The sequence below is a fragment of the Calonectris borealis genome, chromosome 25 (assembly GCF_964195595.1).
Source record: "Calonectris borealis chromosome 25, bCalBor7.hap1.2, whole genome shotgun sequence".
Classification (NCBI taxonomy): Eukaryota; Metazoa; Chordata; class Aves; order Procellariiformes; family Procellariidae; genus Calonectris; species Calonectris borealis.
This window is the reverse complement of record NC_134336.1, coordinates 4,906,990-4,922,688: the sequence shown is the minus strand read 5'-3', so window position 1 is coordinate 4,922,688 and position 15,699 is coordinate 4,906,990. Positions and strand designations below refer to the sequence as shown.

The window sequence follows — 15,699 nt, the reverse complement described above, 5'->3', positions numbered from 1 at the left end:
TGGAGCTGTGATCCGCACCATCCCCAGAACGAGTCGGGGGGTGACAAGGCGAGCGTGGCATCAGCCCAGGGGCCATGTCCCCATCCCGGTGGGGACCCAGGACCTCAGCCAGCCCTGGGGCCCCCCCCGCCCCCACCGTGAGAACAGGAAACGCCAGGACCGGACTCACCGTCACACAGGAAAGAGGTCAGCCTGCAAGGGCTAACCGCAGGGCGAGGAGGAGGAGGAGGAGGAGGAAGGCTCTGGAGAGATGGGGAAGGACCCCCCATCCACCAGCAGGCAATCCAGCCCGGCTGTGTGGGGAGACGGGGTGCCCGAGCTGGGATGCAGCCAGCTCCGGGCTGGAGCACGACCGCAGCCCCCCTGCCCTCCCCGCACACCCTCACCCCCGCTTGGGAGCACGGCCCCGTGCCGGAAACTGCGGCGGGGGGGGGGCACATAAAAATATCACCAGCCCCTCGCTGTCACCGTCCCCTGCGGCGGGAGGGTGGCTGGGGGCCCGGGGGGCTGTGCAGGATCGGGCCCAGGCGGAGCTGCAGAGGGTATTTCCAGCTGGGGAGGTTTTGCCTTGAAGGGGGGGCTGCCCCGTACCCCAGATCGGCATGGGGGTCCCCCAGTGAGGGACCTCCACCGAGACCCCCTTGATCTGGTGGTCGGGGTGCCAAAAGCTTGAGGCGCTCTCTGCAGGGTGGGTACCCCAGCATCCTGGACCGGGAGCCCAGGCAGGGTGCTGAGGGGTTCAGGCAGGGTGCTGGGGGGCTCAGGCAGGGTGCTGGGGGGCTCACCCCCTCTCCCAGAGCTCGCCGAAGTTTGCGGGTTGCTGCCAAATCTTGGGGTCGTCCCACCAGCAACTTTATCTGGACAAGGAGTAAATAAGGGGTCCGGTATCTGGTGGGCTATCGATGGCCACAGCAACTCCTTGAGCTGGTCAGGAGCTGCACCCCATCCTGGGGGAACACATGGGAGCCCCCCCGAAGATGGTCCCAAGCTATGTGCCGTCCGCCGGGCAAGGTGGGCTGCTCGCCGCCCCTCCACGGCTCTGCCCCGTCCCAAATTCACCCCGTCCCAGGCAGAGCCGCCGCGGCAGAGCCCCCGTGCCGGGAGGGTGGGCAGCTGCTGCGGGTGCTCTGCCATCAGAGGGTCACCTTAGTCCTGCCCCTCGTGGGGTCACAGCCCCCCTGTTCGCAATATGCTGTCCCTGTGCCATCCCCTGCCCGGGGACGCTGGCTTGGGGGGGGTCAGGGGGGTGACGGGGTGATGCCAGGCTCTGTCTCGGGATGGGTGCCGGCAGCACCCCAGCCTGGCACAAGCTGCCTCCGGGAGCTGGATCCCGCAGAGCCGGGTATCCCCACGCACACCCTGTAAATCCCGACAGGCAGAGCCCGGGGAGCGTGGCGGTGTCCCCCCCATACTGCTGGGGACCGGGGACCCCCCGATGCCATCCTGTCCCCTGCCATGCCACTTCCATAGGCAGGCGGTGGGCCCTGGCGAGCGGTGCCGGAGGGTGAGCCGGCGGCCGCCCCGGCTGGGCTGACTGGTACAATGAACCATTGCTGGGAGCGCGGGGAGGAAGGGGGGGCGAGGGGAGGGGAAGCTCTTGCTGGGCTGCAAGAGCCGCCGAAGAGACAGGGGAAACACACGCACAACGCTCCCGCTCTCCCCACGGCGCCCGCTTCGCCCTGCCCTGCCCTGCCACCCACCTCGACACCCCCGGCCCCCAGCGCCGGGCGGTTTGGGGTGCTGCGGTGGCACCCCAGCCTGCGGTCCCGCCGGGAGCGGCGTGGGAGCGGGGGTCCATGCGAGCCGGAGCAGGAGGGCTGACGGTAGGAGGGATGCATGGGGCTGCGTGGGGCGTGGGGTGCAGGGTGGGGGGGGGGCTCTGCCCCCTGCAATGGGGGGGAGTCTCTCAATCCCCTTGACGTGTGCTGAGGGGGTGCTGAGAGCTGTCCCCCCTCATACGTGGGGTGGCTCTGGGTCCAGGCTGGGACGGGGGGACAGAGGGGCCCGTGCCCCCGGCGGGGGGCTGCTGGGGGGCTGCCACCGGGCCCTGCCCTCACCGCTCCCCCCCCGCCGGGCAACACCAGCCTCTGCAGTGAGCCTGGGGGGGGGGGAGGCAGGAGACCCCCATCCTCCCCGTCCTGGGGGGCAGGAGGTCAGCAGGGGGGCAGCTTGCCCGGGGCCGCGGCGCGGGGAGGGCTGGGGGCAGCCGCCAGCTCCAGCTCGCCCTCCCGGCACTAATCGGCGGCGACGCCGCGGCGGGGAGGCTGCGGAGCCAAATGGTGCCTTCGTCTGCGTCGGACCCGAGCGCTGGGGAGGGAGCAGGTCACGGCACCCCAGGGGACACCGGGATGGCGGGGGGGACACACCTGCTGCCCCCGGCCCCGTGGGTGCCCATGGCGTGCCAGCCCACGGGGGGATGCTGGGGGCTGAGATCTCCCCGGCCAGGGCTGGGGGCAGCTGCGGGGGGGGGGCTCAGGCCCTGGCCGGAGCGGGTGCTCCCCCCGCTCCCTGCAGCTCTGCCCTCGTCCCCGGTCCTTGGTGTGTCCCAAGGAGGGACAGGAACTCGCCGCTTCCTGCCCTGCACAATTCCCTCCCCGCCCCGCTCCTCCCGGGACATTGTATTTGGAACCCCGGCCGGCTCCCTCCCTCCGCCCCTGCAGCCCCTCGGATCCGGGAATTGCTCTTCTTCCAGCGGAAATCCTGCTTTCCCAGCCAGCGATGGGGCTGGGAGCCTGGGGGGGGGCGGGGAGCTCCCTCCGCCATGGGCATCTCCTCCCAGGGCTGGGGGGTGAGGGGACACCCCCTGCCATGGGCCTGGTCGCTGGCGGGTGGGTTTGTGGGGGCGGATTGCTTTTGGGGGGGGGTAGCAAGTCCTTCCTCTTCTGTCCCGGGGTATTGGTGGGGGGGACAGCACCCTGCCACCTCCCGGGGCTGGCACAGGGACGATGGCAGCCGAGCACTGGCCATGCCCCGTTGGAGCACAGCTGGTTTTGGGGGCCCCTTTGAACCCTGTCCTGCTCGTGGGCAGGCAGGGGAAGGGGTGTCCCTGCGGCCATCGCCGCCCGGGAATAGCACCGTGCCACCACCGTGTTGCCGACGGGCACAGCTGGCGCTTCCAGCCCCCTACGTGCCCCAACCAGGGTGGGACACCCCGCCGGGAAACCCACGCTCGGGGGATCCTCTTGCGGCTGTCACCCCCATCTGCCTGTTCCCGCTGGAGCATTGCGACCCACCCCGCCGCCTCTGCCAGCGTCCCCGCGTCTCGCAGCGGTCTGGAACCGTGCACCCGTGGTGTGGGTCTCTCCGCAGGACCCTCCCCGTCCCTCCTCGCACCCCCTGTCCTTGGGGAACTGGGACTGCCGTGCTTCGCTGGGAGCTGCAGGGGACTCGCCCGGCACTGGGTGAACTGGGGGGACTGGAGCAGGAGCAGGGCTCTACCCTAGGGCCCCGGCTCCGGGTCGCAGGGCTGGTCTCGGGGCTGGGGTCAGCGGGGAAGGAGCAGGGACATGCCACCCTCTGCCACCATGCCAGGCCGAGGAGCGGGCGGTGGAGTGGCAGGATGTGTCCTCTCATCCCCTCCCCAGGTCTAGGGGGGGTCCTGGGCACGGGATGGGGCCACGGCTCGGGGTCCTGTGTCCTAATGAGCCACCTAAAATGAGGCACCGTCCCCTCCTGCGCTGCAGCTGCTTCGTGCCTCAGTTTCCAGAGCCACCGGCTGATGGAGGAGCTGTGCAGCCATCTCGGTTCCTCTTCCGCCGGGGAGGCTGCGGGAGGACGGCGAGAGCCAACCGGGGTGCAGGGCCACACGCGAAGGACGGGGGTGTGCAGGGCGAGAGGGGGGGCACAGGGTACCCAAGGGGCTGCAGCCACTTCTCAACCCCAAAGCGGTCCCTGCCGGCCCCCCCCCCCCCCAGCTGCCACCGTCCCCAAGGCCTGGGATCCTGCCCTGAGGTTCCTCTTGGCGGCTGCAGCACCATCCTCTTCCTCCCCCTCCTCCCCCATGCCGTGCTCCTGCTGCTTCCTCCTCCAGCTGCGTAGGTGCCGGCCAGGTTCCTCCGGCAGCTCCCCCTCTGCCACCCACATGCTTCCCGGGGAGCCGTGGGTGCCGGGCACCCACCCTCAGCCTGGCAAATGCCACCCTGGCTTGTCCCCACGGCACTGGGTGCGTGACATTTCCAGCAGCCCATGTGCAGCTGCATCCCCCCGGGAGCCTGACCCCTCCATCGCCGTTATTCCCAAGAGGGGAATGGAGGCAGGAGATGGGGGGGGCGATCCCCATGGGGTGCCTCAGCCCCGGGGGGTGACACGCAGGGTGACACCAGTGTTCACCAGGACATCGTGCTCCAGCTCGGAGCTGGGGATGGGGCTGAATTGCCCCATGTCCCGGGGGGGGGGGCCGGGGAGCAGATGGACGGGCGGCCGGGGATGCGGCTGCATCGCGCCCAGCCATGCCCGACGGTGCGGGGGGCAGCGGCGGAGGTGATGAGTTGGCTGGGTCTCAGCGCAGGGCGGGAGCTGGCAGCTCGGCCGGGACCAGTGCCGGTGGAGCCGGTGCGGGAAGGGCTCGGTTGCCATCTGCTCCCAGGCTCCAAGCAGCTCCTTTTCGGGAGAGCCGGGGCCAGCCGCCAGCGCGCAGCCATCGGACACGGCGCCGGCTGCGTCCCCTCCCCAAGGACGACGCAAGGGGATGGTGTTCGTGCCACCCTGCCCGGTTGGGAGGTGGCAGGGACCAGCTCGGGGGTTTTGTGGGTGCCCGGAGAAGGAGAAGCGTGGGTGCAACGCTGCTGCGTGGCGACTGGGCACGGCACGGCTAAACCCCGCGGTGCTGCGATATTTCGGGCTTGGCTTGCCTAGAAGATGCTCCTTGCCTGCCCGATCCCTGCCGGCAGCCGTGGCAGCGCCGCCGCCGCGCTCGGCACAGAAATTCAGCGAAATGGGAAGTTTCTGAGTGCGATGCCGGCAATGGGCTGGGTAATTCCTATCCAGAGGGGACAGGGTTTGCGAGAGCTGGGAATGTTCGTCAGCTGAAATAGCCACATATCGTCAGCAAAAATAAAAACCCCAACCAGCCAAACCCTCTCGGATTTGGCAACGCTGCCCCGGCTGCAACGGCCGCGGCCTTGCCACACTGCTGGTGTCGAAAGCGAAGGTGGAAGGGGGAGAACCGGGCCCTTTCCACCCCCGCCAAGAGGGAGGAAAGTGAATCAAAGACCGTGACGGGGGAAACCCGCCTGAAACGTCTCATCCGCCCCAAAACCTCCGTCTCCTCCTGCTCTCCGGAGCGCAGGGGACGGGACATGGCTGCCAGGGGAAGCACGGCTTCACGGCACCTTCCCTCCGCTCTCAGGCTGGAGACGGGGCGAGCTCCGCCGTATCGCTGCAGAGCCCTCAACCGGAAAGCTCTGCCCAGTCCAAACTGGTCAGACTGGTGTGGGTGGGTGGCCAGCACCCAGGGGAGGTGACAGGGCTGGGGACAGAAATGTCTCCTTGCAGCCACAGCGGGAGAGGGCTGATCTCCTCCTCCTCCTCCGCGACACCTTCGGCCCCGGCCGGAAGAGCGGGGCCCCGACCGCAGCGAAGCGAGCAGGGTCCTTCCTCCCCCAGTTCCACACCAGTTCCCCTGGCGCGCAGAGGGGACGGGGACGGGGACGCTTCGAGGGTTCTTTTCCACCCAGCCTGGTTCCTTCCAGCCTTGGGGCACCCGGGGGACGCGTCTCCCCTTGGGAAGAGGGGATCGGTTTGCTGAGGACACGGCGGGAGAAAAACCCGCTCAAAGATGCGGTTTCAGCCCATGCAGGGGTGTTGCAGCCCATGCAAGGGTGTTGCAGCCCGTGCAGGGGTGTTGCAGCCTGTGCAGGGGGGTTTTAGCTCGTGCAGGGGTGTTTTAGCTCATGCAGGGGTGTTGCAGCCCATGCAGGGGTGTTTTAGCTCATGCAGGGGTGCTGCAGCCCGTGCAGGGGTATTGCAGCCCGTGCAGGGGTATTGCAGGCTGTGCAGGGGTGGTTTAGCTCATGCAGGGGTGCTGCAGCCCATGCAGGGGTATTGCAGCCCGTGCAGGGGTATTGCAGGCTGTGCAGGGGTGTTTTAGCTCATGCAGGGGTGCTGCAGCCCATGCAGGGGTATTGCAGCCCGTGCAGGGGTATTGCAGCCCGTGCAGGGGTATTGCAGCCTGTGCAGGGGTGTTTTAGCTCATGCAGGGGTGTTTTAGCTCATGCAGGGGTGCTGCAGCCCATGTAGGGGTGCTTCAACCATGCAGGAGTATTGCAGCCTGTGCAGAGGTGTTACAGCCTGTGCAGAGGTATTGCAGCCCATGGCAGTGGTGTTTCAGCCCTTGGAGGAGTATCTGAGCGCATGGCAGGGGTGTTGCAGCCCATGCAGGGGTGTTGCATCCTGTGCAGGGGTGTTGCAGCCCATGCAGCGGTGTTGCATCTTGTGCAGGGGTGTTGCAGCCCACACAGGAGTACTGCAGCCCATGCAGGGATGTTGCAGCCCATGCGGGAGTACTGCAGCCCATGCAGGGATGTTGCAGCCCATGCAGGAGTACTGCAGCCCATGCAGGAGTATTGCAGCCCATGCAGGGATGTTGCAGCCCATGCAGGAGTATTGCAGCCTGTGCAGGGGTATTTCAGCCCATGGCAGAGGTGTTTCAGCCCTTGGAGGAGTGTTGCAGCCCATGGCAGGGGTGTTGCAGCCCTTGGAGGAGTGTTGCAGCCCATGGCAGGGGTGTTGCAGCCCTTGGAGGGGTGTTGCAGCCCATGGCAGGGGTGTTGCAGCCCATGCAGGGCTCTTGCCCTCCGCCTGATGCCCCCCCCCGGTGTCCACAGGTGCCTCTTCTCCTCCCCGAGGTGACATGGAGCAGCTGAAGTGACCCGAGGAGCCGTCGCAGTGAGTGGGGTTGCCGTGAACGGGAGCACCCATGGGTGCCAGGGGGGACGCGGGGTCCCCCCAGACAGCACAGCCCTCCCTGCTGGTGGCCGTGCCCATTGGGACCCTGGTGTCCCCATGTCACGACACAGGCACCCAGCTTGCTGTGCCAGGGGGTGGCAGGACCCCGCTCCTCCCGGGGCTGGGCTGGGGTGGGCAGGGGCTCATGCGTGCACCCCAGTGCCTCTAACTGGGACCATGTGTGCACACACATGTGCACACGCGTGTGCCCTGCTCACGGTCCCTCTGTCCCGCAGGCCGTGCCCAGGATGGGCTGTGTGCACTGCAAAGAGAAGGGGTCCGGCAAAGGGCAGGTGGGGGGTGAGGTGGGGGCCCCCCCGCCCCCCACCTCCCAGTACGACCCCGACCCCACGCAGCCGGGCGCCATCTTCACCCGCATCCCCGACTTCAACAACTTCCACGGCGCGGCGGTGCCCTCGGCTCCGTCCTTCGTGGGGTCGGGGGTCTTCCCCTCCAACACGCTGCAAATGCGAAGCGGGGGCATCACAGGTCAGCGGGGGGCTGGGTGCTGGAGGGGGGGGTCCGGCTGTACCCCTGCAGTGTCAGGGTGTGGGGGAGGACCTGGGGGCTCACCGCAGTCCCCTCCGTGTGCCGCAGGCGGGGGCGTGACGCTCTTCATCGCTCTGTACGACTACGAGGCCAGGACGGAGGATGACCTGACCTTCCAGAAAGGGGAGAAATTCCACATCATCAACAACACGTGAGCCCCCCCGGATCCCCTGCCACCCCCAGCCCCCCCCCGTGCCACCCAGGGAGGTGGGTACCCCCCGCAGGACCCAAGCTCTGCCTCTGCTCCATTGCTAGACACCAAGAGAACCGGGGCCACGTGTGTCATGAGTTGGGCGGTCTCAGCAGTGGGTGCCCTCCGTGGTGGGGGAGAGCAGGATCTGGGGGTGCTGTGTGTGGGGAGGGAAGGTGCAGGGTGGCCAGGTCCGTCCGTCTGTCCTTCCTCCTCACTCTCTGTTCCTCTTTCCCCAGGGAGGGTGACTGGTGGGAGGCCAGGTCGCTGAGCTCGGGTGCCGCGGGCTACATCCCCAGCAACTACGTGGCCCCCGTGGACTCTATCCAGGCAGAAGAGTGAGTATGGGGGCGACAGGGATGGAGGGGGACCCTGACCCCGTCTGCCTCGAGCCCGGGTGTCTTGGCATCCCCGGCGAGCCTTGGCAGCGCCGCGGTGCTGGCAAGGGGCAGTGGCGCGGGGTCCCCGTGGGTGCCCCTCGGCACTGCCCTCCCGGCGCTGAGCCCGGCCCCGCGGCAGGTGGTACTTCGGGAAGATCGGGCGCAAGGATGCGGAGCGGCAGCTCCTGTGCCACGGCAACTGCAGGGGCACCTTCCTCATCCGAGAGAGCGAGACGACGAAAGGTACGGGGACAGGGACGGGGACACCGGGGGCTGCGCCCCGCGGCCCTCCCTGACCCACCTACACCCCCCATGTAGGTGCCTACTCCCTCTCCATCCGGGACTGGGATGAGGCCAAGGGAGACCACGTGAAGCACTATAAGATTCGGAAACTGGATAACGGGGGCTACTACATCACCACCCGCGCCCAGTTTGACACGGTCCAGCAGCTGGTCCAGCACTATATAGGTAGGGTGGGATGGGGGGCATGGGGGGGCGGCATGGGAGGGCGATAGGGAGGGGTGAGACCCTTTGGCAAGAGAGAGCTGGCTGGGCTAACTGGGTTTAACTGGAGAAGGAGGAGGCTGTTCTGGTGGTGGCATTAGGGGACCCCCTGAGGGACCCTCCCTCTTCCATGTCCTCGGTGCGGGGAGCACCCAGCCTCTCTGGAGAAGGTAAATAGCCCCTGGGTCTGGGAGGGCATCAGCCGCTCCCCAGGCACAGCCGGGGGGTTTGGGGGGTCCCACCCAGCCCGAGGAGGTGCGGGACCATCCCTGGGGGAGGTAGAAGGGGGTGCACCCCATTTACCTGTGTACATATTGGGGGGTGGCTGGACCACGCTGGGTGATGCCCGGGCTAGCGGGTGGGGGCAGAGGGCTGGTGGGGGTCCGTGCCCAAGCTGACGCATGTCCCCCACCCCCGGTGCCGCAGAGCGGGCGGCCGGGCTGTGCTGCCGCCTGGCCGTGCCGTGCCACAAGGGAACCCCCAAGCTGGCCGACCTCTCGGTCAAAACCAAAGACGTGTGGGAGATCCCCCGCGAGTCCCTCCAGCTCCTCAAGAAGTTGGGCAACGGGCAGTTCGGGGAAGTGTGGATGGGTAGGGCCCGGCGGGCAAGCCGGGGCGAGCGGCGGGGGGGTGGTGGGGGCACCCCCAGGCCTGGCAACCCCCCCCCGGGGAAGGACTCCTGCCTGCCGGGACAGGCTGAGCGACACCGTTTTGCCGACATGGGGAAATGTCCCATGTCCTGCTCTGGGGTACCCCAAGATGCCCCATGATGTCCCTGCATGGGCAAGCAACCCCCCCCCCCCCAATTTCAAGATGGGACCACAAGCAGGAGACAAAACCAGGCCGGGGGGTCCCCTCTTCATCATCCTCTTCCTCCGGCGCCCCGTGCTCCCTCCGCTCGGCGTGCATGCTGCATTCATCCCATCGCACCCCCTCCCTCCCTCCTCCCCTCCCTGCCCCCGCCCCTGCAGAGTATAACGATGGGTTGTGCCATCTGCTAACCCACGCGTGCCCCGCTGTGAAGCCCCAGACCCTGGGATTAGCTAAGGACGCCTGGGAGATAGTGCGGGAATCCATCAGCCTCGACAAGAAACTCGGCATGGGATGTTTCGGAGACGTGTGGATGGGTAAGGCTGGCCCAGCCGGCCGGGGCGGGGGGTACGGGGGGCAGGAGCAGTCTGGTTCTTGCCCCGGCAGGCATCATCGTGGGGTGCCAGGCGGTACCCGCTGCTGGGGGGGGAGATGGCAGCTTGGCCCAGGCTCCCCCGTGGAGGGATGGGGAATGGGGTGAGGTTGGCATTAGGAGATGAGCTTACGGGTGCCTTGTCCCCATGCCACGGGGCTCCTTGTCCTGGGTGGGGTATGGTGGTGTCATGCCCCTTCCTTGATTTCCTTGCTCCTCCATCCATGCATCCATCCCTCCATCCCTCCATCCCTCCATCCCTCCATCCATGCAAGCATGCACCCATGCACCCCTTCATCCACGCACCCCTCCATCCACGCACCCCTCCATCCACGTACCCCTCCACCCACGCACCCCTCCACCCACGCACCCCTCCATCCCGGCCCTGCCGAGGCCGGCTGTCCCCTGGACTCGTGGTGACCCCATCTCCCCGGCCCAGGCACGTGGAACGGCACCACGAAGGTGGCGGTGAAGACGCTGAAGCCGGGCACCATGTCACCCGAGGCCTTCCTGGAGGAAGCCCAGATCATGAAGCGGCTGCGGCACGACAAGCTGGTGCAGCTCTACGCCGTGGTCTCGGAGGAGCCCATCTACATCGTCACCGAGTTCATGAGCCAGGGTGAGCGGGGGGGCAATGCCCGGGGGACATCCCCCCCCAGCTTTTCTTCCTCCAGCTCTTCTGCAAGCCTCATCCTGCCTGGGCACGGCCGGGAGCTGGTCCCAGGGCTGGGGGTTTGCAGGGAAGGGCACCCTTGGGTGGGCACGGATGGTTCTTGGGTGCTTTGACTGGCACCCTCTGCCCGCAGGCAGCTTGCTGGATTTCCTAAAGGACGGGGACGGTCGCTACCTGAAGCTGCCCCAACTGGTGGACATGGCTGCCCAGGTACTGGGGAGGCTGGCACGGGAGGGGGGTGCCCCCCAAGGGGTCCGTCCGGGGGGTCCTCACTGCTTCCCCCCCCCCTGCCCAGATTGCAGCGGGCATGGCCTACATCGAGCGGATGAACTACATCCACCGGGACCTGCGCGCCGCCAACATCCTGGTGGGAGACAACCTGGTGTGCAAGATCGCTGACTTCGGCCTCGCTCGCCTCATCGAGGACAACGAGTACACGGCGCGCCAGGGTGAGCCGGCTGGGTGCCCCGCTGCTGGGGGGACCGCTGCCCCTCCATGCTGCGTCCCACCCTCGGCCCGGGGATGGTCACCCCCAATGCTGATGGCCTGGGTGATGGGTACCCTGGGTGGTGGGTGCCCTGGGTGATGGGTGCCCTGGGTGATGGGTACCCGGGGTGGTGGGTACCCCAGGGGATGGGTATCCTGGGTGATGGGTACCCTGGGTGGTGGGTACCCTGGGTGGTGGGTGCCCTGGGTGGTGGGTGCCCCGGGTGATGGGTGCCCCGGGTGATGGGTACCCCAGGGGATGGGTACCCCAGCTGATGGGTACCCCAGCGGATGGGTATCCTGGGTGATGGGTACCCTGGGTGGTGGGTGCCCTGGGTGATGGGTGCCCCGTGTGATGGGTATCCCAAGGGATGGGTATCCTGGGTGATGGGTACCCCAGGGGATGGGTATCCTGGGTGATGGGTACCCTGGGTGATGGGTGCCCTGGGTGATGGGTACCCCAAGGGATGGGTATCCCGGGTGATGGGTACCCCAGGAGATGGGTACCCTGGGTGATGGGTACCCTGGGTGGTGGGTGCCCTGGGTGATGGTTGCCCTAGGTGATGGGTACCCCAGGGGATGGGTATCCCGGGTGATGGGTACCCCAGGAGATGGGTATCCTGGGTGATGGGTACCCTGGGTGATGGGTACCCTGGGTGGTGGGTGCCCTGGGTGGTGGGTGCCCTGGGTGATGGGTGATACCCCAGTTGATGGGTACCCCAGGTGTGGGGTGTCCCCAGTGCAGGTTGCCCTGGGTGCTGTGTACCCCTAGAGCTGGGTGCCCCATGTGTGGGGTACCCCAGGTACAGAGAGCCTTGGATGCAGGTGTCCCCGGTGCTGGGTGTCCCAGTGCAGGGCACCCTGGGCGCAGGACATCCTCAGTACAGGGCGCTCCAAGTGCAGGGTGCCTCTGGCGCAAGATGTCCCAGTTACAGGGTGTCCCCAGTGCTGGGTACCCCAGATGTGGGGTACCCCAGGTGCGAGTGCAGCGGGGTGCCCCAGCCGCCGCTCACGTCCCTCCCCTTGCAGGTGCCAAGTTCCCCATCAAGTGGACGGCCCCGGAGGCCGCACTTTTTGGGAAGTTCACCATCAAGTCGGACGTCTGGTCCTTCGGCATCCTCCTGACCGAGCTGGTGACCAAAGGCCGGGTCCCCTACCCAGGTACAGCCCCATCGAGGCAGCGGGCACCCTTGGGGTGCAGGGGATGCAGCAGGGTGCAGACAGGGCAGGGGCTGACCCTCCCCAGCACTGCCACCGGCAAGGCTTACCCTGTGCCTCAGTTTCCCCATTAGAAAACCAGCGCTAAGCTGGGCTCCCTATCCAAACCATGGGGCAATGCTGCTGCGTCCTTTGGCCTGCCTCAGTTTCCCCATTGGCTTGTGGGGGTGCTGCTCGCTGAACGGGGGGATCCTTGTCATGCAGGGATGAACAACCGGGAGGTGCTGGAGCAGGTAGAGCGGGGGTACCGCATGCAGTGCCCGGGTAACTGCCCCCCCTCCCTGCACGAGGTGATGGTGCAGTGCTGGAAGCGGGAGCCCGAGGAACGCCCCACCTTCGAGTACCTCCAGTCCTTCCTCGAGGACTACTTCACCGCCACCGAGCCCCAGTACCAGCCTGGGGACAACCAGTGACCCGGCGCTGGCACCCCCCAGCCAGGCTCTGGGGTGACTTTTGGGCAAATCTCCCCCTTTTTGCAGGGTGGTTATTGCTCCTTTTGCCTGTGCCTCCCCACCCCCCCACCCCCCCCAAAATGCCTGTTGGGGGGTGCTCGGGGTGCCCCGGGGAGGACAGGGGGCTTTGCACAAGGATTTTGGACTCAGAGAGGGGGCAAAGCTGTGGCCCCCCCCCCCAGCCCCCCTTTTGCCCTCCCAGCCCCTCTCTCGTTGCCTTCACACCCAGCTTTGAACCTGAGAAGTGCTTTGGCTGGGGGGAGGAGGGTGGGGGTACCCCACCGTGCCCCCCCCAGACACCCCTAGCCCTGCAGCAGCAGAGGCCTTGGGGGGGGGGAGCGGGGCCCTCCCCATACCAACCCCAATCTCTCCCCCAGCTCAGTTCTGCGCTCCTGGGGGGGTCCAGCCCCCCAAATCCTGGCGCTGACCTGGGGAAGGTCACCTCAACCCCCCCCCCCTTTATATCATCTTTAATTTATAAGATTTTATACCCCTCATGCCAGCAGCCACCTCACCCCCAGGGATCCCTGTATTTGGGGGATCTCCTTGCCCCCCCCCTTTTCTCTCCTTATAGTAGAGCCAAATCCTGAAAGCCATAAACCTCTGCTTGCACTGGGGGGAACGAGGGGTCCTGGGGGGGGACAAGAGGTCCTGGGGGGGACCAGGGGTCCTGGGGGGGACCAGGGGCCCAGGCTATGGGGGGGGCAGCTCTGTCCCGGGGGCTATTTCCCACTGCCGGGAGGGGGGTACGGGACAGGGTCACCCCCACGGCGCTCGGGGGGGGTCCCAGCTGCAGCTTGGCTCAAACCCCTGTGGCAAGCATTAACGGGGGCTGGGGGGGGGACTCGGGGTGCAATGTGAATGTGATGGCACTGGAGGGGGGGATGCCACCCTGCTGGCTGGCTCCTGGGGGCCGGCTGCCCCCCTGGGTACCCCCTTTCTTGGGGGGGGGGTGTGTGCCTGTAGTCCCAGGCTTGGCCCCAGCCCTGCTCCCCATGGCCAAGAGCTCCCCTGCACCCATGGGACAGGGCTGTGGGGGGGCAGTGCCATCCTGGGGGGGTGAGGAAAGGGAAGGGGTGGGTTTTGTTGTTTATTTTTTTTTAAATCCAGTCTGTAAATAGAGAGAAATAAAACCTTTCTAACAAGCAGGGGGAGCGTGGGTCCTTCTGCCCCCCCCCCCCGCCTCGGGGAGAGGGGCTGCCCCGCTGGGGGTTGAGGGGGGTGCTAGAGCTTGGGGGGACAACCCTGGATTGCAAGATTTGGGGTGGGGGCACCCACCCTGGGGGGCTCCCAGGTTGAGTCAAGCCAGGACTGAGGGCCGTATCCTCACCCCCCCCCAGCCCCAAGGCACAGACATACCCCGGGCTGGGGGGGCCACTTCTGCGAGGGAGAGCAGAGAAAGGCCCCCCCTACCCCCCCCCCCGGGCCGTTTGGGGCTGCAGCACCAGCTCCCCGTGCAAATAAAAGCCTGGAAAAGGGAAACATTTGGGTTTGCAAAGCTGCCCCCACGCAGGGCACCCCCACAGCCCCCCCACCCCACCCCACCCTGCACCCAGCATCCCCAGGGTGGGGACCCATCCCCTCCTGCTGCCTCCCGGACACGTGCGTTAACGAGGCAGCAGCCTGGGTTTAATTAGCAAAGGGGTCCCTGGGCGGTGTCTGGCCGGGGGGGGGGCTGCTGGCCCCCTCCTCTGTGTGCTGGGGGGGGGGGGTCCTGTGCTTGGAGGCTGGGGAGGAAGAGGTTAATTTTCTTCGCAGCTTGGCCTCCCCAGCAGGGCCCAGCTGTGGCCGGCTAATGAATTCCCCAGCACTGGTGGGGACTGGCCCCGGGCCCCATCCAGGGGGGGGCTCAGGCTGGGGGAGAGGCCCCAGGCAGGTGGGGAGGGGGGCAGACGACCAATGCCAGCGGGTTTGAGGACATGCCAGGGGGTTTGGGGACATGCCGGGGGTTTGGGGACATGCCAGGGGGTTTGGGGACATGCCCCTGTCCCTGGGCATCACCTCCCCGGCTCCTGCTTCACCCCAGCTCCTCCAAGGGCTGCAAATCCCCCTGGGCACAGGGGCGTGCAGCGGAGCAGGGCTGGATGCGACCATTCCCCTTCCCCATCCCAGGGAAAAATCCCTCCGGGAAGGGCCAGGCCCCCGGCCAGGCTTGGCTGGGCAGCGTGGCACGATGCCCGGTGCCGGGGGGGCCAGGCGAGGAGAGCAGATTGCGTGGCACTGCCAGCCGAGGCGAGGAGGCGGTTGGCACCGGACCGCGGCGGGCAGAAGCCCCGGTGCCAGATTGCAGCCACCAGCTCCGGCCACCCCATGCCTGGGGCTGGGCACCCAGGGACACCCAGGCGTGGGGGGGTCAGGGGGACACGGGGCACCCTACGGGCACGGGAGCAACTCTGTCACCCCTCTGCGGCTCTGGGGCTTGGGGCTGGGCCACCCCTGCCCAGGGCTGCCCGCTCTGCGCCGCCCCCCCCCCCCCCCGGCTGCCCCCCGCCTCGTATCGCCCCTGTGCTCGGTGTGCACATACGTGCACACCCATGTGTTCAGTGCACACGTGTCCTGGGTGTGCACACGCGTGCACTCGGTGCAACCCTGCCCGCAGCTCCGTGCACGCCTGTGCACACGCACGCACCCCCCGATACTCAGGGCACGCACACGCACCCCCCCCAGCACTTGGCACACACGCTCTGACACACACCCAGCACCCCAAAACCCCACTCCCGTTGTGTGGGGCACACACGTCTCACCTGCACGATGTGTCCCTTGTCCCCAGGCCCAGGGGGACACGTGTGCTGTCCCTCTCCAGCCCCGTCGGGGGGGGGCAGAGCCCTAGAGCTGGGGGGAGCACCCCGGTTCACCCCCTGCTCTCTGAGTTTGTTTGGGGAAACAAAGCAGAGCTGTGCACCCCGTGCCCCCCATGTCCCCTGTGCCCCCCATGTCCCCCTGGCACCCCGTGCCCCCCATGTCCTCTGTGCCACTCATGTCCCCCTGGTGCCCCGTGCCCCCCATGTCCCCTGTGCCCCCCATGTCCCCCTGGTGCCCCGTGCCCCCCATGTCCCCTGTGCCCCCCATGTCCCCCTGGTGCCCCGTGACCCCATGTCCCCTCTGCCCCCCATGTCCCC

At 67.5% G+C, this 15,699-nt stretch overlaps 1 protein-coding gene across 3 annotated transcripts; it reads left to right on the top strand.

The window, feature by feature from the left end:
• Positions 1 to 1,593: 1,593 nt before the first annotated feature.
• Positions 1,594 to 13,727, top strand: FGR (FGR proto-oncogene, Src family tyrosine kinase). 3 transcript variants are annotated; one of them, XM_075173556.1, is made up of 14 exons: positions 1,736 to 1,823; positions 6,825 to 6,885; positions 7,182 to 7,434; positions 7,543 to 7,645; positions 7,924 to 8,022; positions 8,204 to 8,307; positions 8,383 to 8,532; positions 8,995 to 9,159; positions 9,540 to 9,695; positions 10,191 to 10,370; positions 10,558 to 10,634; positions 10,720 to 10,873; positions 11,940 to 12,071; positions 12,333 to 13,714. In XM_075173556.1, the coding sequence occupies exons 3-14, from the start codon at positions 7,194 to 7,196 to the stop codon at positions 12,539 to 12,541; spliced, it is 1,770 nt and encodes a 589-aa protein (XP_075029657.1). In that variant the 5' UTR covers positions 1,736 to 1,823; positions 6,825 to 6,885; positions 7,182 to 7,193; the 3' UTR covers positions 12,542 to 13,714. The 3 variants fall into 3 exon arrangements, with proteins under 3 accessions (XP_075029655.1, XP_075029657.1, XP_075029656.1); XM_075173554.1 differs by lacking the exon at positions 9,540 to 9,695 and having other exon boundaries at positions 1,594 to 1,823; positions 12,333 to 13,727; XM_075173555.1 differs by lacking the exon at positions 8,995 to 9,159.
• The last annotated feature ends 1,972 nt before the right edge of the window (positions 13,728 to 15,699 follow it).